At 44.6% G+C, this 24,377-nt stretch overlaps 1 protein-coding gene across 1 annotated transcript in view; it reads left to right on the top strand.

Annotated features, from left to right (window-relative positions):
- TIAM2 (TIAM Rac1 associated GEF 2) overlaps window positions 1-24,377 on the top strand; it is a 136,192-nt gene that overhangs the window by 76,711 nt on the left and 35,104 nt on the right. Inside the window, exon 13 of the mRNA XM_023728900.1 lies at window positions 11,345-11,448. Within this exon, the coding sequence (XP_023584668.1) occupies window positions 11,345-11,448 (104 nt within the window). The remainder of the gene's footprint in view (window positions 1-11,344; window positions 11,449-24,377) is intronic.

Here is a 24,377-nt window from a genome sequence, read left to right as displayed (position 1 = left end):
ACTGAAACCTGTTCAGCATCATAGCAACACGCCAGCCTCCACTGACAGACAGGTGTTGGCTGTGCATGAGGTGGCCAGGAATCGAACCCAGGTCTCCCACGTGGAAGGTGAGAATTCTACCACTGAACCACCACTGCGCCCGAAGTCAGCATAGAGATGACCAAAGCACACTGCTGCGCCGACAACACCTGCCACATTCGTATTCCTCTTAAGTGGGCTTTGAAATTCTGAAGATATTTATCCCAAGAAAAGTGGATCAAATCATGGCAGCCTGTTCTTAAGAAACATTTACTAGCAATGCTTGCTTCTCTGTTTATCACCAGGGAGGGTTTCATTGTCAAGAATATCACCTATTAGAATGTGACCTCAGGTTAAGTAGATTTGCAATGTTTACGATATTTACATTTTTCTGGCCCTTTATTTATGCTGTGATAGAATTTACTTCTCTGTAAGCTTAACAGTGATATTCAAACTGTTGTCTTGATTTTCCTTAACATGAAAATAATAACAATGAAAAAGTAGAGTCTCAGATATCTTTAGAAAAGTAGATTAATTATCTATATTAGAAGTACTTAATATAAGTGATATCTCTGTTAATGGCACAGCTTAGAACTTGCCCAGCCGTTGAATGTGGTCAAACCAAAGTTTTTTCTTCTATCACTGTGAATAATGAATCTAATATTTTTACCCACCATAATGTAAGTTTTATCTGATCCGTTATAGGGGAATTATTTTCCCAGGAATTCAAATGGTTTTATTTTCATTCTGTTTCATAGACGGATGATGAGTAGCGTTTGCCTGGATGACAAAGCACAGAAAATGTTATTGTAAGGTGCTGCAAACGACTGCATTTTTAAATAAAAGCGTGAACAAAACTCGGGGCAATATGAGTTAATTAAAACACACATTGCTATGCGAGGTTTGCAAATTTAAATTTAGAGATTGAGAGATTATAAGCTCTCCTATAGAGAGAACTCAGTGTTCAAGGTGCTCTGTGCACTGATAAACTGCACCTTGTGAGCATTAATGTAGAATTTTAAAATAGCTTGGAGAACTGAAAAAAAAATCTCAATTCTCTATTTACAAAATGCTGTATGCTTCAACTGGCAGCTTTGAATTACCAAAATCTTTACCTTTCCATTAAATTACCTTCATACTTTTCTTTAAACAAAAGATACATCTAATACAGGAATTGAATTGAGTACTTCCTAAGTTTCTTTTCAGATCTCAAATTCTTTGCTCTTTATAAGATGTTCGTTTATGGAAGTATATAGTGGAACTTCTGAGAAATTGAGTAGAGAAGTTGAATAAATCAAATAGATTAAGAACATAATTCACACAAACCATTTTATCTGAATGTAAGTAGATATAAAACTATTAAATGTCAAAGATGTACAACTCTAATGCTGCTTCTAAGAATCAGTCAATGAAAACTCTATGGATCATACGATCTAATCCACAGCTGATCACGGGGATGGCACAGGACTGGGCAGTATTTCATTCTGTTGTTGAAAACTTTATTGAACCATTTATAATTCACTTGTAACTTCTTTGATAAATTATTTTTTAGATTTTTTTTCAGAGTCTTCTTCTTAGAAGATTTTCTTTTTGTAGTTTTCATCTCAGAGTGGGTTCCTAAGGATTAATGATTTAATCAAATAAAATATTTTTGAGATTAGAATCCCAATTAATATACTATATTGTTTATCTACATGTGGTGGTATTAATTGCTCTAGTGAGCACATTTTGTCTTTATTAAGAAAGTGAAACCAAAAAAACCAAATCTGTTGCCACTGAGTTGATTCTGACTCATGGCGATCCCATGTATACAGAGTAGAACTCTGCTCCATGAGGTTTTGATAACTTCCAAAGCAGATCACCAGGCCTTTCTTCTGAGGTGCCTCTAAGTGGGTTTGAACCACCAACCTTTGAATTAGTAGTCAAGCGCTTAACCATTTATACTGCTGTCTTAGTTATCTAGTGCTGCTATAACAGAAATACCACAAGTGGATGGCTTTAACAAACAAATTTATTTTCTCACAGTTCAGGAGGCTAATTCAGGGTGCTGGCTCTAGGGGAAGACTTACGCTTTCTGTCAGCTCTGGAGGAAGGTCCTTGTCTCTTTTGAGCTTCTTCTCCTGGGAGATCTTCCTGTGGCTTGGCCTCTCTCTTTCCCCATCTCTGCCGTTCACTTGCTTGTTTAATCTTTTTTCTATCTCAAAAGAGATTGATTTAAGACAACACCCTACACTAATCCTGACTCATTAACATAACAAAGAGAAACCATTCCCAAATGGGATTATAACCACAGGTATACCAAACCCACTGCCATTGAGTCGATTCTGACTCATAGCGACCCTACAGGACAGAGGAGAACTGCCCCATAGGTTTTCCAAGGAGCAGCTGGTGGATTTGAACTGCTGACCTTTTGGTTAACAGCTGAGTTCTTAACCACTGCACCACCAGAGCTTCAACCATAGGTATAGGGGTTAGGATTTACAACACATATTTTTGGAGGAACAATTCAATCCATAACAACCACCCAGGGGCTCCATTTGAGAAGTAAGGGAGCTGATATTCACTGCACACAGGCTTTGGGCTGGTGCTTTTTGGAGCATTTTGCATCCTCTGATGCCACTGACCCTCATCGAGGTAGAGCCTGGGGGCCTGGCCAGAGGCAGAGGCAGAGACCCATCTCAGTGCAGGTGGTCCTGCCCACCTGGTGACATTGTGGAAGTTTACTGGTCTGTTTTTCGTCGCCACAATAATTTGGGATCAGTGGCATTTAGTGACTGGGGACATGGTTGCTCAAGTCAGTCCCACATGTTGCAGAATTGCTGTACTGGACATTCACGTAGGTGAAAAACATGTTTATAATTATTGGACTCAGGACCTAGCTCCACTTTACAAATAAACAAATTATTTTTTTCTTCACAGTTTTAAGGTACTTTGAATTTTCTAGAGGTGCAACAACCAGATAAATCAAGGGAAATTTGGGCTTTGTTTTGTTCAGAACTTTGCAAGTGTTTTTGCCTCTTTGGAAAACCATGTCACTGATGGCAACATCCTGTGTGGCATTTGGATCTCCAGCCAGATACATTCGCTCCATCTGTGATGAAGCCGACACATTCATAGTCACTCTGAGTACTGCCAGCGTCGGACAGCTTCACCCTGGCTCCTGGAGGCGTTGTTCCCAAGCATTTACGTACTGAAATGCATATTGTTTTATTACACATTATTAAACCAGTCCAAATGAGTTATGGTCAAGTCAGTTCCCACTCATGGCAACTCCCTGTGTGCAGAGTAAAACTGCATCGTAGGGTTTTCAATGGCTGTGACCTTTCAGAAGCATATCGCCAGGCCTGTCTTCTGAGGCACCTCTGGGTGGGTTTGAACCACCAACCTTTCAGTTAGTAACAGAATGCTTAACCAACTGAGCCACTGCTTATTACACATTACTTTACGTTTATTTTTTTCCTTATATTATTGTTAGGGCATTGTATTACTTTTTATGAAATTACGTGTGGAGGTAGATTATATGAAATATGAATTTATCTCAGGATAATAAAACTATATATTATTTAAAAGGGGGGGCCATTACATCTGATAGTGTTAGGAATCAATACACTACAGTGTATGCTTGGAAGCATGAAAAGCAAAGATGAGCAATAATTTTCATTCTCATCGCCCCTCCTTCCAGGCTCCTTCAAATGGATCCTCAGCCTGTAGGATGCAGCAGAGATTTTTCTGGTGCTATGAATACCATCACTAATTTCTAAAAAAAAAAAAATTCTCTTTTTATACCTAATAGGGGAAAACAAATGTTCTCCTGTCATCTTGCATTTCTTGTTTTGGGCCACAGGGGTTAATATCATTTTAAGATTTTAATTAAATTTCTCTTGTAGTTGCTGTTTCTGAGACCTCGGACATTTTAGGAACATGGATCTTAAATCACTTTTTTTCTAAAAACCGGTTGCTTGTCCTCTGGAGCTCAGTGCTGGCACCTCCCCTGCTCCCACTGCCCCACATACTTGTAACCAAAAGTATCTGGTATCTCTAAGGTCTTCCAGCAGCCACCTGGGTGGGTGCCTGGAGACTGGATGAACATTGTTAGCTATTCTTTTGCTACCTGCTGGAGTAAGAAGTAGGCAGCTGTTAAGACTGGGATTATGGATGGCATCCACTAGATCAGCCACACATACCTGCTGCCTGCCGAGGAGAGTCAGACTTACTGAGGGGTCCCTGGCAATGTGCTCGGCTGTTAACTGAAAGGCTGGAGATTCGAGTCCACTCAGAGGTGCCTTGGAAGAAAGACCTGGTGATCTACTTCCAAAAAAATCAGCCATTGAAAACCCCACGGAGCACAGTTCTACTTTTACACACGTGGAGTCGCCATGAGTCAGAATTGACCCGATGGCAGCTGGTTTAAGTAGCAGGCGCGATGCCTACAGGGACACTACCACATCTGCCACACCCTCTCCCTGGCTTCCCAGTGCCACCACTTCCAGAGAATCCACCCCCCGCCCCGTGCATATCAGAGTCAGCACCTGGAAATACTGGTGCTTCGTATGCTTCGGGGGAAATAAGCGGCATAACCCCTCACTCCTGCATGTTAACTGTGCTGGATTAGATTTGGAAGTGATGCAAATGTAAACTTTGAATTCAGATTACGCGCTGTGTGGGTGAGGCATCCTTGACTTGTGCATTTCCTTACGTTTCTATTTTTACGTTTGTACCCAGGATGTTACTTCCACACAGGTTTTGCCCTTTAATTGTCAAGGATTTGGGGTTGCCAGCTCCTTGGCTGACATTGGCATTAATGGGCCACATACTGGCGCGCAGTTCAGGAAGAAACTGAATTGCTGGGTGTCTTATACATAAAGCCTCATGTTTTCCCAGTTGTCTGTAAGGAGCTCCAGAGTCTGCAGGGGAGTCAGGACGTAGCCATCTTCATGGTAGCCTGCCTGGTATCCTCTTTCTCCAAAGTATATTTGGTAATCAAAGGAGAAAGAGAGCCGAGCCTGGTCTCAGCCAAGGCACCTTATGTACTACCTGGTGCCAGTGGGTTCCCAGGGCTCTGCACCCTCTGAATGGGGGGATACCTAAACTGAACGGACAGGTGCCGATGGGGGACTGAGGCCATGACTTGGGACTCTGTAGCCCCGCTCACTCAATCTGCTATGGAGAAGCTCTTGTTGGCCACAATGAATGAGAGATTTTTCAAATCGCTAGCCCTCACCCCACCTTGTTAATTTCCCCAAGGAGTAAGAGGAAAACGGCAAAAGGGCACATTAACCAGATAATAACTATCTCCCCGACTTGAAGTCATAGTTTTGTTATTTCTCGTTATTCACAGTCTTGTTGGCCGAAGACTTCTGGAGCATGTCTGAACATCTGGACTGCAGGGTAGGGGCACCTGGTGGGTGGGGAGCACGTGCTTGTTGTCGTGTGGTGGGGACCCAGCGCCCCGAGAACCTCCACTGTGTGTACTTCCAGATGAGGATGTGCGGTTAGGTGGAAGCGGCTTTCTGGGAGGGAGGGGAAAGTGTAACTTAGTCCCGTCAGCAGCTGGCGCTCAGGACGTGGGCTGAGTGTGAGGGGTCTATACTTAGGCCTTCGCACCCGGAACAGGATGTCAGCGCCTGTCTGTTTAAAACAGCTTTGTAAACACGCATTAGCATTTTACTGGCCTACTCTTTTTTCTTTTTTTTTTTTTTTTTTACCCAGTCTGCTATCCTTCCAGAACGCATGCGTTCTCATTTCTCCCCTAGAAGGAACACTAAGGGCACATGACGTTTTCTTGGGATACAGGTCCTGGTGGAAGTTGAGAGTGGCGGAGCTGGGCTGGCAGCTGTGGGCACTGTGAGCTCGGCTGTCTCTGTGCTGTGTCCGTCCTCAAGACAGTGTTGGTGCTGGGGGACCTCAGCGTTGCCAGTGGGATTGGAAACGGAGGCAGTTGGCAGAGGGGCTCTGTGTCCAGCCACCATGCTGCCTGTGTGAGCCTGGGGGGTGGGGCAGCTCTAAGATCCCCAGAGACTGTCCAGAGCTGCTTTGTCTCCATGTCCTGGGCCAGGCTCACTGGGAGGTGGTTCTGTGGTCCATCCTGTCCAAGCTTGTATGTCGCAGAGGATCCAAGCCGCACCCAAAGGCTCCCTGACATTAAGGGGTGCTGGGGGTGATGTGGGAGCCTCAGCGATTCTGAGCTGAGCCTTGTACCCTGGGGGGTATGTACCCTGGGCGGGGCTTGTACCCTGGGCGGGCTTTGTACTCTGTGTGGGACTTGTACTTTGGGTCTGGTGTGTACCCTGGGCGGGCTTGTGCCCTGGGTGGGGCTTGTACACTGGATGGGGCTTTATTCTGGGCAGGACATGTACCCTGGGCAGGGCTTGTACCATGGATGGTGCTTGTACTCTGGGCAGGGCGGAGTTTGACAACCAGTCACCAGTTGCCCACGTTTCCACTTTAACTCCTGGTGACCCCATGTGTGTCAGTAGAACTGTGCTCCACAGGGTTTTCAGTGGCTTGATTTTTCGAAAGTTCATTACCAGCTTTTTCTTCTGAGGCACCTCTGGGTGGAATTGGACCTCCAGCTGTTGGGTTAGCAGCCGAGCTTGTTAACTGTTCACATCAGTTCAAATTGACTTGGGTTTGACAGGAAGGTATCGAATGTTCTGTTACCAGGCAAACATCACACCTTTTCCCTGGCTTTCTCAGTAGGTGAATGAGGGCCCCTTTTGAGAGAGGCAAAACATGGTTTGGGGATTTATCTAAGCTCCAAAACTTTGTGAATATATGGAGCAGAAGACTCAGGATTCACTGAGCACCTCTTTGCCATCACCATCTTTTTCCCAGCATTCATGTGGCACCTCCAGGGGCCAGGCTCCCTATGCCCTCACCATCCCAGGTTCTTCACTGGGCTCCAGGGCTTATTCATCTTTGTGTCCCTGGCGTTAGTACATACCTGAAGTCCAGCAGGTGCTGTCAACGTCCTCATCATAAATGAATGTGTATGTGTCACGTTTCCTGTACTTGGCATAGCTCTTTGAAAATACCAAGGCTCTTTATTTACAAAGTGAAGGCAGCAGTATTACAAATTTGATTCTGTTACCTAGGTAATATAGTTTCACATTGTTTGGCTTCTGGGGTATTACTCTTTCCTGATTTTCTTAGTCTTCTCTGACTGCTACTTCTCTATGAAGAGGAAGGTTTCTCCTTTGAGGGGGCAGTGGTGGTTCAGTGGTAGAACTCTTGCCTTCCATGTGGGAGACCCAGGTTCAATTCCCAGCCAATGCACCTCATGCACAGACACCACCCGTCAGTGGAGGCGTGCATGTTGCTGTGATGCTGAACGGGTTTCAGTGATGCTTCTGCCTAAGATGGACTAGGAAGAAAGGCCTGGTGATCTGCCTCCAAAAATCAGCCAGTGAAAACCCTATGGGTCACAATGGCCTGATCTGCAGCCAACCATGAGGATGGCACAGGACCAGGCAGCATTTCGTTCTGTTGTGAATGGTGTCTACCTGAGTTGGGCTAACCTGATGACAACTAACAACAATGATGACGTTGCCTCTGAGAGCCCATCTTCCCCTGCATCTCTTCCGTGTTGGCTTCTCCAGGGCTCTCCCTTGTTCCTCTTCATGCTGCGCTTTGCGCATGCTCCCTGGTGGTGCAGTCCCTCCCCGGGGCTTCCCTGCCAGGTATATCCTGACGCCTTCCAATCCACTTTATGAAGACTTTCCCTGGGCTTTAGACCAACCTACCTGCCCACTGAACATCTCCCACATGGTGGCCCACATGTATCTCAAAGTTGGTATTGGCAAAGCGAAGCTTATTATTCCCACTTCCACGTTCTCTGAATTCCCCATCTACCTGGTCACCTAGGACATAAAAAAACAGGCTTCTCCCTGATGCCTCTCTTTACTGTATCTCCTCATATTTAATAGGTGACAAAGAAGAGCTCCATGGAGTCCACCTCTTCAACCTCTCTCTCTGCAATCACTTTTTTTTTTTTTTCCCAGTTGCTATTGAGTTGATTTGGACTCATGGCAACCACGTGTGCGTCAGAGTGGGGCTGTGCTCCATGAGGTTTTTGATGGCTGGTTTTTTTGGAAGTAGGTCACCAGGCCTTTCTTCCGAGGTGCCTCTGAGTGGACTTGAACCTCCAGCCTTTTGGTTAGTGGCCAAACACATGAACCGTTTTTATCACCCAGGGATTGCTATCACTCACCTCTTTGGTAGGAGCCCTGGTGGTGCAGTGATTAAGCATTTGGCTGCTAACCAAAAGGTCAGCAGTTCGAATCCACCAGCTGCTCCTTATAAACCCTATGGGGCAGTTCTACTCTGTCGTATAGGGTCACTGTGAGTCGGAATTAAATCCTATGTTTAGTTTGGCTCTTTGTACTTCATACCTGCAGAATTGCTGTAACTTTTGGGCCTGTTTTTCTGCCAAGGTCTTGCCCTCCTACAGTGCATCCCTCACAGAGTACCCTTTCCTCCCTGCCCTGCTCTCTCTGCTGCTGCCCCACTAAACAGGGTCCCCCGAACTGCTGGCCTCTTTCATACCGACCTGCCTCTCCTCAGGCTGCTTCCTGTTCTTGGCCTCCCCGCTCCCCCCACCCCCCACACCCGCTCTGCCTTGTCACCTTCAGCTTCAAAGACAAGTAAAGAGCCCTTAGATCAAAAGACTTAGCTCAAGTGTCTCCTTTTCTGTGGAGTCTTTTACGGCCCCAGGGAGAATTCACTACTTCCTTCTGTCCCCACTCAGCCCTGCATGGACTTTTATCATGTCATCTGTTACATTTTGTTATACGCATCTGCTTGCCTCCCACCCACCCATCGCCTCCCCCCAGATGATAAGCTCATCTTGAGAGCAATGACTGTTATCTTACTCATCTTCATATCCCCAGATCTAGGGTGGTGCCTGGGAAATAGCCAGCGTGTAAAAACTGTGTTGGACAGATGGATAGCCAGATGTATGTATGCCAAATACATTGGGAATCAGGGCTGTTTTTCCTTCAGGAATCATTTAGGCTGGTCTCTCTTAAACCATGGTGCACACATCAGACTAGAGGGCCTGGAATGGGGTGATGAGAGCAGATCACTTTTCTGGCTTTGGGTCTGATCTTATTTCCCATGCAGTCAGCCTGCTGGTGAGTGGACTCCCTCTTGGTGCAGCCTGGGAAAAGACCAGCCCAAATTTGCTCACCTGTCTTTGCTACCTGCAGGTGGCCCAGCAGCGGCTCATGCGTTTGCTGTCAGCACTGCCTTAGCCAGGCTGACACTTTCGACAGCCAACAACATCGCGGTGTGATTTGGATCCCTGGCCCTTTTCTGGAAGGGATTAGGGTGTTGGAAGAGACAAGAGGAAGAAGAAATTGGAGCTGTAGAATGCTGTAGACCACGAGGAGTTTCCTTTAGGTCTCCCCCGTCTTGGAAACAGGTGTCTATGTGTTGTTGTTGTTTGGTGCAGTTGAGTTGATTCTGACTCATAGCCTATGTAGTGATCAGTGATACGAGCACGGTCAGGTGACAGCATCCCTATCCATGAGTTCCGTCAGCTTCCTAGGACTCACATAGCTTCTAGAAGTCTCCTAGAGATCATGGTCCTTTCTTCTTCCCTCATGCTGGACAGTTTCGTCATCAGCAATTCCATCCATGCCTTTTCGGCCTAAGTCACTCAGAAAAGTACAAGATCAATGATGTCTCGTTTTGCTAACTGGGATCAGAAACCATTTGGTGTCACCTTCGTTGAGGAGACGGTTCTACTAAGGATAAAAAGCTCTTCTGTAGTTTGATAGAGGCTGGTGTTTCCGGCTCTCTTGAATTTGTTAATTTGAGAACGGATAGAGAGTATTGTTGAGGGTGGGATGTGGGTATAGTTGTAGGCTGGAAAACCATATGCTCTAATTACCTTTAACGTTATTTCTTAACCTTTACTCTGGAAGTTAGAAAGGGTGTGCCGTTTCATTTGGAACTTTAAATTTAGGATGAAATTGTGGTTGATGCCAGAAAATTATGCTTGTAAATGAGCAAGCTATGGATTGTAATAAGAATCTATGATACTACATCATTGGTTTTCTAAGATGTCCTTGGCAGTTTTGCCCTCACTTAGCCAAAAACAAGAAAGTACCAACAGTGTTCACTGCTGTTTGATTCTTGATCCAAATAAATTATTTAATATCAGAGCTTAGTGAAATATAGTTTACACATCAATGGGAAAGTGAAGAGATTTAAGTCATTGTTTTGATTGCTCTACTTTGACCAAAACAGGTAGAAGACGTTGCTTCTTTAATTGGCAAGAGCCCAGTTCTCTTTCAGACCAAATATATGCATATTGTAACTTCGGTGTCACTGTTGTTGTTGTTAGCTATTGTTGAGTCGGCTACGACTCATGGGGACCCCAGGTACAACAGAACAAAATGTGCCCCCGTCCTGCACCATCTTCACAACTGTTGGTACACTCGAGTCCACTGTTGCAGTCACTGTGTGTTTTGAGTGTCTTCCAACCTGGGAGGCATATCTTCCAGCACTATATTGGACAGTGTTCTATGGCAATCCATAGAGTTTTCGTTGGCTAATTTTTGGAAGTAGATCACCAGGCCTTTCGTCCTAGTCTGTCTCAGTTGGTAAGCTCCACTGAAAGCTGTCTACCATGGATTAACCTGCTAGTATTTGAAATAGTGGTGCCATAGCTTCCAGCACCATGTTGTATTATTATTAGTTGCTGTCGAGTCAAATTCCAACTCATGGCGACCCCATGTGTGCAGAGTAGAACTGCACTCTATAGGGTTTTCAAGGCTGTGACCTTTCAGAAGCAGATCGCCAGGACTGTCTTCCAAGGCACCTGTGGGTGGGCTCAAACTGATAGTATCAGCTAGTAGTCGAGCACTTAACCATTCACGGCACCCAGGACTCCTCCAGCATCATAGCAACATGCAAGCCACTACAGTACATATGACAAACTGACAGATGGGTGATGGTCAGTGTCACCAAAGACTGCTCTATACCACCTTCTAGGATGTTAGTTGAAGGTCCCTGAGTGGCGCAAACCGCGCTTCACTACTAACCTAAAGGTTGACGGTTTGAATCCACCGAGCAACACTATGGAACAGAGGCCTGGTGATCTGTCTCCATAAAAATTACAGCTAAGACAACCCTATGGAGCAGTTCTACTGTGTAACAAATGGAGTCGCCATGAGTTGGAATCGACTTGACGGCCACAGATTTTAAGGTTGTTAGTCACCTGTCCCCTTGCCTTTTCTTTGTGTGAACCTTTAATCCTGTCACTACTATTATCTGCAAATGACCAAACTCGTTTAGTCTGTTTTTGTCATTTCTTATGCAGATTTCAGCAATGTCCCTGACGTCACGACTGGCCTGAAAAGGAGTCAGACCGATGGCACCCTGGACCAGGCTCCCCACAGGGAGAAAATGGAGCAGACCTTCAGGGTAAGATGCCATCCCAGATCTCACGCCAAGGGCCAGCAGGCAGGTGTGCATCCCCACCTGCCCCTGAGGTGGGGAAAAGAAGAGGAAGTTATTCTATCCCTGTGTCCGGCAGTCAATACAAGCATTCTTTTTGTTAAATGAAATAGTTTCCTCTTTCATTTGTATTTTTAAAGTGAAGTCCTAACAGGAGCCACACTGCAGACCCCCTTCGTGATATCTTCATGCCACGAAAGAGAGATGCAAACACTGCCATTCCTACACCAGGTGGCTTTGCTCTGGCTACTTGGACCGAGAAACGTTAAGTTCAAGTGTTCTGAAAGCCACGTGCAATTACTGTTCTCTTCCTTTGCTACATTGCTAACTGCTCAGGGTCGACCCTCCTTTCAGAAATGGTCTGATGGACACGATCTGTTTTCATGCACACCCTAGTGTGAACTGATTTTGAAATGATCACTGTCTTCTATTTCTTGCTCTGGTCTTGAATACAAAATAAGAATTGAGAAAATATAAGCTGTAACAGGTATTTATATAAAACTTATAGCAGGACCACTTGGGTTTGGACGAATACCACCACGGGCCAATCCCTTGGTGACTGGCCAAGTGGTGCACCTTTGATGACAATGACACCCCCTCTGACATGGTGGTTCAGGTTAGAATCTGCCAGATTCAGAGTGGATGCAGGAGGCTGCTGGCACCTGCTCCTCCACTCCTCTCGCTTTCCCTTTCTCTCTCCCTTGATGCCTTGATTTTTCCCTATCTAAAACCAAAAACCAGTTGCCCTTGAGTCAATTCCAACTCGTGGCAACCCCATGTGTGTCAGAGTAGAACTGTACTCCATAGAGTTTTCAATGGCCAATTTTTCAGAAGTAGATCACCAGGGCTTTCTTCCGAGGTGCCTCTGGTTAGCAGCCAAGCATGTTAACCATTTGCACTACCAAGGGACTCCTAAAAAAGTTGCCATCAAGTTGATTCTGATTCATGGAGACCTACCTCCTCCCAAATCCTCTCCCCTCCCTTGTCCAATTGCTCATACAAAATCAATGCTCAGCTGCTTCCACTGGTCTGGGAATGCCCCCAGGATGCAGTTGCTTTTAGTAAACTGAAATCCTTCAGCATTCTTAGTCTTACTATTCTGTTTCATTTCTGGTAGGTAATTTACTTTAGGGAACCCAATATTATAATATTCATCAATTTTCTTTTCTTTTTAAATAATATTTTATTGTGTTTTCTGTGAAAGTTTACACAGCAGATTAGGTTCCCATTCAACAATTTCTGCATAAATTGTTCAGTGACATTAGTTACATTCTTCATAGTGTGTGAACATTCTCATTATTTCTGTTCTGGATGTTCTGTTTCTAGTTACCTAGTTTCCTTGCCCTCTTACTTTCTCATCTCTCTCTCTTTTTTTCTTTGTCTTTAAAGTAATTGTTGACCCTTTGGTCTGATATAGATGATTTTCTTTAAAGGCGCACAGTACTCACAGGTGATATTCTTTATTTTGTGAGCCAATCTGTTATTTTGTTAAAGGTGAAAATAGAATACTCGCTAGTGGTAGCCGGGCACCATCTAGTTCTTCTCGTCTCAGGGTAGATGAGGCTGTGGTTTGTGTAGACAGTCTTGTAGACTAGTTTCTTCTTTGAGTCATTGATGTCCATCTATCACTTTTGTTCCGAATGAGTAGAGACCAGTAGTTGTATCGGTAGCACAGTGGCTTAAAAGTTCGGCTGCTAACCAAGAGGTCGGCAGTTCGAATCCACCAGCCGCTCCTTGGAAACCCTAGGGGGCAGTTCTCCTCTGTCCTGTAGGGTTGCTATGAGTCGGAATCGACTCAACGGCAATAGGTCAATGGATTTAGTCATCAATTTCCTTTTGAAGCAGTGGATCCTAGAGCATCAGATAGATATGTTGTGATTGCTTTGTCTTAAATTTTTTAAAAAGGCAAGTACTTCTGAAACACTGGTGACACTGGGCCCTCTCTTTAAGGTAAGTGTGCCTGTGGGCCAGTGGCACAGTGTGGCAGCTGGTGGGAAACCACTTAACGCCATTTATGGGAATGACATCCTCTCTGTTAGAGTCTGCTTGAGTTGCACATTAAAGTTCTTAAGAAGGAAATGTAATTTTTTTCCAAATTTTATTTTAGTTTAAGATTCAATAAAATGACTGTGCAAAAAGTCACAGTGTTAAGGCCATTTCCAACTCTACTATTTAATAATGCCTTTACAGCTAAGTGTGGAGCACTGATAAAATGGACACTGGGGCATTAAACAGTTAGAAACCTGGAAGGGGGGTGAACGTTGCAATTCAGCTGGAAATTGGGGCTGTTGAGCTTTAATTTTCATTGCTAAAATGGTTAAAGGAGAAAGAAAGAAAAAAAAGACACAGAAGGAAAAAGAATTGAAAGAGAATATTAGCGTGTTAAGGTGCCCTTTTGGCACATGGGTAAGCACTTGGCTGCTAATCAAAATGTTGGCAGTTTGAACCCACCACCTGCTCCTCATGGGAGGGACCTGGCACTCTGCTCCTGTAAAGATTACAGCCTAGAAAACCCCATGGGGCAGTTCTGCTCTGTCCTATAGAGTTGCGATGAGTCCGAACGGACTCAAAGGCACACAACAACCACAACATTTGCTGGAGTCCCTGGGTGGTGCAAATGATCGACATGCTTAACTGCTAACTGAAAGGTTGGAAGTATGAGTCCACCCAGAGGCTCTCGGAAGAAAGTCCTGGTGATCTACTTCTGAAAACTCAGCCCCTGGAAACCCTGTGGAACACAGTCCTGCTCTGCAGCACGTGGTGCCACCATCGGTCCGAATCAACTCGATGACAGCTAGTGGTTTTTTTTTAAGCATTTGCTGGCAAGTTCCTCTGTAGTCTAAAGGGATTGTCACCTCACCTTTTCAGATACGAAGATACCTAGCTACATATAATTGATTTCAGTCAATTTTCAGAAATCCTAGGGAATGCCTAGCGCTCACTCAGTTCACATGTTCCTTAGAGAAGAAGTAGTGACAATGTAAGTAATAACTGTGATGGATAGTAGTGAAAAGAAAAGAAAAGTTTAGAATTTAAGGAATTCTTTTGTATTTTTCCTTTATGTTATCATTTTTTTCTTATTTTTAACTCCCAAAAGCATTAAAAAAAAAAAAATTTCCATTGAGTCTGTTCTGGCTCATAACGACCCTAAGGACAGAGTCGAACTGCACATCTTTCTCCCACAGAGCGGCTGTTGTGTGTGAACCACCGACTTTTCAGTTAGCAGCTGAACACTTAACCACTGCGACACCAGGGTTCCCCCAGAAGCATTAGATTATGCCTAAAAGCAGTATGTTTTTCTTTAATACGCTATTTTCTAGAATAGTTGTAGGTTTATAAAAAACATCGTGTAGGAAGTTTCCGTAGGCCCCCCTCCCACTGCACAGTTTCCCCTCTACTAACATCTTGCATTTGTGCAGTATATCTGTTACAACTGATGAACCAATTTTATGTGACGCTGTAATGGTGATACACGGTATTAATGCATCTGTCAAAACCCGTGGAACGGTACAACATAGAGTGAACCTTAATATAAACTATGTGCTTTACTTCATACGTTTCTGTTTTTAAAATACAGATTTGGGAGTTTTGTGATGCGTGCATGCCCAAGTGTGTGCTGGGGTAGATCTTTCCGATCGCCTTAATGAGCGATCCCAGTGATGCCCCTGAAGGTGACACTCTCCAGAAGAGCCGCCCTTGTCCCAGGCTTCCCCCTCTGGCCCAAGTGCTCTCTCCGGCATCAGTAACTTCTCTTCAGGTTAGACCCTGGTTGAACCTGGGCTGTTTGGGATGTTTTACTAACCAGTATTCTAGACTTTAGAATGAGGAATAATTTCCCTTGAAAATCAAATGCAGCCTGGCTTGATGAAGCACAGCTGTAACCAGGGCTTCTGACAGCCCCGCAATTTCTGCAAATGGTTCATAATTGATCGCCTTCTTTCTCTTCAAAGGTGCCTATTACTGTCACAGCTCTTTGTGTGACCTTGTCAGCCTCTCCTGTGTGGGGGACTTCTCCCCCCGCCAGTATTGTTGGCAACTACTGTGTACTATTGTAATAGTTGGGAGTTGAAAGGAATAAACAGTTTCTCTGTGGGTGAGGGGGTTGAGCAGCTTTGGGTTTGTTCTGGGAACTTGAGGTGTGTTAAGCAGTCACCACAGAGGGCTGCTTGCGTGCGGCTCCTGCTCTTGGAGCTAGCTCTGAAGAGGTGGCAGTCTGTGGTTCTGTCGTCTCGTCTCCGTGGTGTATGCCATCACCTGGTGCCTTTCCAGAGAAGGCTCACAGCATGGGGTAGTGACACAGAGGAAGGGGGGGCCCTCCCGGGTCACCGGTGCTGCTGTGGAGAAAGAGATTGGTGGCGCTAGGATGTCCTTGTGAATGCAACTTGGAAGAACAGTTTGGGATTATTTCACTGCGTGGGGATGAGAGCGAGAGAGAACATGTGTTTTACTCATTTCGCAGCAGACGACTGTAGATGTGATCATTTTCCCCCGAGGGAGCAGGTGTCTTTGAACTTTTCCTTTGTATGTGCAGCATGTAAGTGACACGGGCTTTGATTCTCATGGCTCTCCATGCTGAATGCCAAATGTTTGCATGGTCTTATTTTCTCTTTATTGCAAATGGCTCTTACTCTAAAAAATGTGTAAAGACTTACGCTGATGAAAAGATATGCCTTTCTTTCCAGAAGGAATTCTAACGGTAATCTTTAAATACTCTTTCCAGCTAAGAAGAAGAAGAAAACTTCTTTGGGATACCAGTGGTAATGCGGTATTGTCAACTTTTCCTTTCTCATTCCGTGGATGTCTGGGTTTTTAAACTGATCTCTAGAACGGTTTTGTTCATCTGAAATAGAAAGGTCTCAGAAAGGTCTAGAGACATTTCAGATATTTAACCTGTAAAATACGTTGGAAAGGAGAGAGAAATCATTTCATGCTTTACAAAATTTCTTTGGGGCGTAGCACAGATCTTGTACTGGACTTCAGGCTGTAAAAGCAAAACCCACGAAAGTAAAACCCGGTTTCTGCAAGGTAGCCGAGTTTTTACATTAGTTAATTTCTGATTAAATAATCTTTCAGCTTTTGAGAAGCATTTTATGTAATCATCTAATGTAGATTTGGCAGTGATTATTTTTGCCGTCTGTAGGCGGCACGTTGCTAGAACAGAGCGCGTTGGGAATCTGGAGATACACTGCCTGACAACCGTGTGTTGAGCTCTTTGCAATCTCGTCATGCTTCAGCTCTGTTTGGTCTGCTTATTTGTTCAAGGTAGAAAAAGGGACGTGCCCTAACGGTTGGGTTTTGAGTACACAGCATGATCATAACTTGCATTTAATATTTAATTCCGGCTCACCCACTTAGCTTAACCTTTAAATTGTTCACATGAATTGCTTTTAAGAGCTTGTTTATCTCAGAAGCTAAAAGAAAAGAAACAAGATTATCGGACTACATGATTTGTTCACCACCACTCTCAAATTATACATCTGACTTACCTTTCTTTGAATTTCCTGCATTATTTCAAGATCTTTGGGGTTGTAAGGTATTTTTGTTATAAAGTCAAACTAAAATATAATTTATTTATCAATAGTACATGGCTGGTATTCAATAGATTAATGTGATTATGCTCTTTTTTTTTTTTTTTAAATATAACTATTTCTAAATGCAGGTTATCTGACATAATTCCTCTTTGAGTGAGGAGATAGCCTCCTTAAAGCAAACGTTTTGGTCCCCGAGGAATGATTTGGGTTCGGACTTTCTCCATTAGTGGGACACGGGGATTTAATTCCAGGTAGCCTTTTCTTGCAGGTATCGGCGTAATGGAAAGAACTTTAGACCCGGGGGTGGGAAATTTGTGTCCTGGCCCCACCAAACTTTACTACTGCGTCACCTGGGGCAGGTCGCTCAACCTTTGTAAGCCTGGGTGTCTTCATCTGTAAATTAAAATAACAACACCCACCCTGGATTGTTGTAAGGACCAAACCACATGGGTTTATGTGCGAGTAGAAGCACACATGGGAGAGATTATTAGGATAAAAGTATCCCTTCCTGACATGTCTTATATATATACCTGCTTTCCCCCTCTTCTCACCCAGTGGCCTCTTGAACTATGGGAGTCGATGTGCGAGATAGGAAATCGTGTAAGTATATAAAGACGTTAATACAATTTTATTGAAGTATTAAGATGGATGCGTGACTTAAAACAGTTTAGCTGCGTTCTCAGGCATCTTGAAGTTGGTGTCAGTGGTCAAATCCTACTGAACTGTCCCATGACATGGAAAAGTGCCAGAAACCCAGGGCCTCAGGAATTGGTCCTCGTGGACCTTTGCCGTCTGCATGAAGACAAGGCATGCCCACCCTATTTTCTTCTGTATACTGCTGTGAATTGAAGAGCTTTGCCAACGGTTGTTGAAAATAAAAATAGTATAGGTGAGATCAGCCTTTCTCCTTAGCAGGAGTCAGCTGTGGATATTGAGATGCTGGGCAAAGCCTGAGGGACTTGTCCGATGATGGTCTTGTAGGCTTGTCCCCTTTGGACAGAGAGGCATCACTTGAGGGCACAGAAGAAGGGAGTTGGGCCGAGTTTTCGTACCCCGCATGCAGATGTGATGTTCTGCCTTTGTAACTTTGTCCTTCCTTGTGGCAGGGACTTGGTGGCAAGTTTGTGGACATACTTTGTAATGACTACTTAGTTTTCGTTGGCAGATGCCAACCCTTTGGCTGGGTCTGTAGGAAGGGAAGCGGCTCCTAGAGGACCTCGCCACAGCATGAAGAACATAGTAGTCCTGACCTCTTTGTTGCCAAGGCTGGATTTATTCACACTGTTCAGCAGGGTTGGAGGCCCTGGGTAATGCAAATAGTTAATGTGGTCGGCTGCTCACCAAAAGGTTGGAGGTCTGAGTCCACACAGAGGCTCCTTGGAAGAAAGTCCTGGTGATCTACTTCCAAAAAATCAGCCATTAAAAACCATAGGAGCACAGTTCTACTCTGACACACATAGGGTCACCATGGGTCAGAATTGATTTAATGGCAACTGGAAACTGGATTCAGCAGGTTTAGAGATATCACCCAATGTGCCAAAACTGAAAAAAAAAGAAGAAAAAAGAATAATGGGAAGGAAGGGAGGGAAGATATTTGGAGGGGGTGTGGAAACAATGAGCTTGAACTGTGGGGTGGCATTGACAGAACTAGTAAGTGAATACACTGAGGCAGTAAGTGTGTGGAAAGCAGTTTGGGAACAGAGAACTTGTTCTGTGGGAGGAGGCCGAGTGGAGTTTGACGGGAGGACAAACTAAACCAAACCCTTTGCCGTCAAGTCCATTCTGACTCATAGCAACCCTGTAGGACAGAGTAAAACTGCCCCATAGGGTTTCCAAAGAGCACCTGGTGGATTCGAACTGCTGACCTTTTGGTTAGCAGCCGAGCTCTTAACCACCGCGCCACCAGGGCTCTGACAGGAAGACAAGGGGCTGAGATCTTGGCTCATAGTGACCTCTCCCTCCGCTTCCTCTCATAGTCAGCTGTACCCTAACTGAGGGCTGATCCCTTCTGGCTGTGAGGCAGGGTCCTAGTGAGGTTTATGTCCCAGGAGGGGGCTGTTGCCATTGCTGACTACCTGGGGCCCCAGGAGCAGAGATTGCTAACAGCAGGATACTGCCTGATAGCACTTGGTTGGCAGCCTTTGCCAGGCAGGCTTTCACTGTCACACACTGCGATTGCTTGATAAGCAGGACCTTAGCCAGACAAGGGTAGGGGCTACCACCGCGGGGCTGTGAGCCTGCTGCGCAGTGGGATAGGCTTGGGCTTTCTGTATGAAACACAGGATATATGCAGGTTTAGGCAACAGAGTATTGAGAAAACAGAGGAGACTCTAGGGCCTGACTAGAAGCTGGGCTGCACCAATATTAGCCTTGGGTGCACAGGGACCAGTCACGTCCCTCTTGGCTCTTCTGTCTCCTGATCTGTGGAGATGACATTACTTGACTCACAGTGTCACTGGAAGGATTCGTTGTTGTTGCTGGCTGCTGTCAAATTGGACCCCGACTTGTGGTGACCCATGTGTTCCAGAGTAGAACTGCTCCATAGGGTTTTCTTGGCTGTAATCTTTATGGAAGCAGATCGCCAGGCCTTTCTTCTACAGAGCCAGTGGGTGGGTTTGAACTGCCAACCTTTACGTTAGCAGTCAATAGCAAACCACTTGTTCTACCCAGGCTCTTATTGGAAGGGTCAAGGGAGGTCCTCTGTTTTCTTTTCTTTCTTTCTCTTCTCTTTATTTTTTACTGTGGTAAATATATATGTATCAAAACATTTGATATTTCAACACTGTTCACACGTACAGGTCAGTGACAATGACCCCTTCCTTTTTTATCCTCAGATAATCTGGGCTTTTTTTGTTACCACGTCTAGTCTCCAGCCCCTTCTTTCTCTCCTTCCGCTTCTTGCCCACAGCACCTTCCTTCGTGCCTTCCTCTGTCCCCTGCCCTCTCATTCTCCTCCAACTTGCTCTTTTCATCCTGTTTTTCCGGGGGAAAAAATAGTGGTTATTAAGAGTCATCTTCAGAACTTTGTGAAACGAAGAACACCAAAAGCGGAAGTTCTGTGAGGCAGCCCCGAGGGAGATGCGGGGTGAATCACTGGGCTCGGGTGGGCTGTGGATCAGGACTTGTCAGGTGGAGCCCTGGCTCTGAAGTTAACTTGCTATCGAACTAAGCCCAAGTGCTCAAGGGATAATTACACCCCCTTTCTCATCCTGCTGGGATGATGACTAATGGGAAAGTGACTTGGAGGCTCCGCGGGGCTGAGGCCACACAAAGACTTGAGTCCGCTCGAGCAGAGACGCCCTGTGGACATTTCTGGTCTTGGCTGAGTGCTTGTTTGCCACGTTGACTTCTGGCACAGGCCTCTCCTTCCTCTCCCTTCCTTTGATGGTGTTGCTGCCATCTCTGAGATAAGGATTGTAGAGGGATGCGTTATCCTTTCCAAGGCAAACAGGGGGTTAGGCTCAAAGAGTAGCCAGCCAGCTACCTACACGTTGGGTGGTGAGGAGGGTCTCCAGCTGGTGCTCTTGGAATCTGAACTTGAATTTTGGTCTATCTGGATAACAGTCAGTTCAAGGCTGGGCTGAATGCAAGCCCCCTGTGTCCTGTGTAGGGTGAAGAGTGAACTACGTGATTTTACGTGTGATTGTAGGAGAGAAGTCGGTACCATTCCTCCATTTCTGTCCTCTGCGCCTTTGAGGCCACATATCTAGGTTTCTGGATTGGAGATAGAGAGTTATGGAACACTTAGGATCATTACACTTTTAGGGGAGAGGAAAGCAGGGAGTCTGAATTTCTCAGGCCAGATCCTATCCTCAGTGTAAGCACCATTTGCAGGTTCCTGCCTATTCCTAGGAGAAGCCGTCTGGATGTAGGGAGAGCTTGGAGTAAGGACATGTGGGTTTTTGCCTGAAGTCTTACACTGATAATCCTTTGTCCTGGGTGAAGTCTGCAAGCTTCACCGCTGTGAAACCAACAGGTGGGTTTGGCAGTCTTGCAGGCCCATCATGGCTCCCACAGTCTGTGTTGCTCCCCATCCTCTTCACTGTCTGCCCTTCAGCATGAATACCTGATCTAGAGAGTCCTTTGCTTCATGTAGTCCCTACCCCCACTGCCACAACCAAGAATATGAAGGGCTGCTTAAGAGAAAAATTAATTTTAGAAGACCACAATTAGAATTAACACTGGTCACTTACTGCCTTTCACACAATTCATTGAAGTTAATTAAAACCTTTAACCTTTATTAAGGTTTTTATTTCCGTATCCTCTACTTGTTTAGGAGATTATTTAGAGCAGGCCGTCTGAGAATCTGATGAAAGCTGTGGACCCCCCAAAATTGCTTATTATACATACATAAAAAGGTGCATACAATTTCAAGGAGTTCACCAGTCTTAGAAAATTTATTCATAGATTTCCCTTTGGGAACCTAACTGTAGGTTACTAATTCTGATTTTGAGTAAATAGTTGAATAGCCTAGTATCAGTCTTAGTATTACTGATGCTACAGAATCAACTATCCAGTGCCTACAATATGGAAACCACTGTGTTTGTTTAGTCTAGTGGTATTTTGGACTTTGTTTTTATCTTGAAGTCTAATTGGGTGGGTGGGATTAGATATTAGTGCTTTATTTATTTATTTATTTTAACGTGTTAAGAGACATTGGAGGAGCCCTGGTGATGCTGTGATTAAGTGCTCAGCTGCTAACCTAAAGGTCAGGAGTTCAAACTCACCAACCACTCCTTGGAAACCCATGGGGCAGTTCAACTCTGTCCTGTAGGGTTGCTGTGAGTCGGAATCGACTCAATGACAATGGGTTTTTTGTTAGTTTGTGAATGGACTTGGAGGGAATGGTTTATATTCTTCTGTTTAGGGGACGATTGAGCAATGGTTCCTCCTGTGTTTCTTTTCCAAGGGATTGAGAAGAGGACTTCCTTGATGCCTCTTTTCACACTAGTGAGTTAACTAATACTTGGTTGTTGCTCACTCCTTTCCTTTTTGTTGGAAGGAAAAACAGCCACAATTACAATCTAATTTTTGGCTAGCTACTGTTTGGAGACCATGAATCTTATCTAGCTTATCTTTAGTAAGTTTTAATATAGGGGTCATAGTGTCTAAATGTGTCTAAATGAGTCGTTAGTGTTCAATGCGTCAAATCTGTCCTTGAGATGGTCTCTAAATTCAGGTGGAATATACTGAAGCTTGTACATTGGCTTTTCTTACTTCGGACATGTTATCAGAAGGGACCAGTCCCTGGAGAAGGACATCATGTTGGTAAAGTAGAGGGTCAGTGAAAAAGAGGAAAACCCTCAATGAGATGGATGGACACAATGGCTGCAACAGTGGGCTCAAACATAGCAATGACTGTGAGGATGGCCCAGGGCTGGACAACATTTCGTTCTGTTGTACATAGGGTCACTATGAATCAGAACCGATTCAGTGGCTCCTGACAACAATAACAGTGTCTCAATATTCATCCATTTTTTCATTAAAATCTCCTTCACAAAGTCATTCTCAGATATGAGCCATGGTGGAAGGATCTGAAACAGCCGTCTTGAAGCTTTATGTGTTGTGTGTGTAGAGATGGCACTCAAATAAGAACTCTGATTTTACTGAATAAATAAAAATGTATTTGTCTCTGCTTTTTTTAATGCTTTTAATTACTCATAGCAGATTCTCACCTTTAATAATGTCCTGTCCCCACCGTGTAGCTGCTTTTACTCTCTTAAAACTAAGTTCTAAGAAATTGTTCTGAGTCATTTTGCAATTTCCTCTATAGTCTCAGCTATGAGTCAATCTATATGCTATTCTGTTTGGTAAGAGCAGGGTTATGGAAAAACTCTGCCTGAGGACACTTCATACAGCACAGATTCTGATATTGTCACCATCTCAAAAACATAGTTAACCAGAAAAACAAACCCAATACCAAACCAGTTGCTGTTGGGTCAATCCCAACTCATGGCGACCCATGTGTCTCAGAGTAGAACTGTGATCCGTAGGATTTTCACTGGCTGATTTCTTGGCAGTAGATCTTCAGACCTTCTTCCAAGGAGCCTCTGAGTGGACTTGAACCTCCAGTCTTTCAGTTAGCAGCTGACCTTGTAAACCACTGGTACCATCCAGGGACTGCATCCCAAATACCATCTTCTAATTGCTGAGAAGAAAGATTGGATAGTTAGTTTTGTAAATCAGTCTTCCTGCTGTTCTTGACGATAGCATGAAGAACAGGGAAACAGAAAATCTATTTGTCACAAGTATGGAGGAAAAAAATTGAAGGTATGTTTTTAAAGCCACCCCCTAATTCTCTCTTTTCACATTTTCCTTCTTTTGTTGGTCATTGCCCCTCGTTCTTCCTCATTTTGTTTGTTCAGCTTCCAAGGCGGCCCTCCTCAGTGATTCACCTTCCTCTGCGCTCTCTAATTCCTTGCTGTTACCTAAGTTCTCTTGCGTTTTCAGAAAATAGATGTCAGGTGAGGAAGCTCCGAGGTGTGCAGCTGCATGGAAAGCTCTAGTCCTGCGTTCGCACAGACTGGGGATTTCGTCACTAACTGGTTAGAAACACAAGTGTTGCATAACCCGAGGAGTCCTGCATCTTCCTACCTCTCAAGCTGTTTTCAGCTGGTTTTGGAATGTTGTAGAATCCATTCCTTTCATGGTTCACACAGTCCCACGCTAGAGGATAACAGTGGCGTCATTAGGATTGGTGTCACCCAGTGTGGTAACTCATGGTGTCACCCCCCCATGCTTATTACCACATATTGTAGCTAAAACACCAGAAAATTTGACAAAATCTACAACTTTAAAACCACCGGCAGCAGTGAAAACAGCCACGTGCTTTTCGCACGTGCAGACGAAACCAGGTGATTCGCAGCGTCATTGTAATTGGGTAATAATGACAGCTCTGACTGGAGCACATTAGAAGGTTCAAAACGTAAATTAGCGTAGAGTTTTAGCCTTGTAGGTATATTGATACATGTAAGCTGGGCTTACAAAAAATGTTTTTGTTGTTATAACTGTAGGGACATATTTATACAAAATAATAAATTTCTGCTGAAACACTGTACAAAAATTTTATAGACAGTCATTTTGGTGTCACCCCCTCTGACAGTGTCACCCTATGTAGTCTGCAACCCCGACACCCCCGTGGTGACGTCCCTGGAGGATAATCAGGTCAGGGGATTGGCCAGGCACCTTAGCCTGGTGATTCCAGAAATCAAGGATGGGGCCAGGCATGCACTGCTCTCCTCCTATTGCAGAGTGAGATCCTGAGCACAGGGCTTTTCTAGAACCGCGTTACCAAGATTCAAAGATGATGATCAAACCAGTGTTCCCAGGAGAGATTTACAAATGATTCCCTAGGCCTGAGGCTTT

Source organism: Trichechus manatus, unplaced genomic scaffold (genome assembly GCF_000243295.1).
Source record: "Trichechus manatus latirostris isolate Lorelei unplaced genomic scaffold, TriManLat1.0 scaffold00002, whole genome shotgun sequence".
Taxonomy (NCBI): Eukaryota; Metazoa; Chordata; class Mammalia; order Sirenia; family Trichechidae; genus Trichechus; species Trichechus manatus.
The sequence above is the reverse complement of the archived record's forward strand: the minus strand, read 5'-3'. Positions and strand labels throughout refer to the sequence as shown.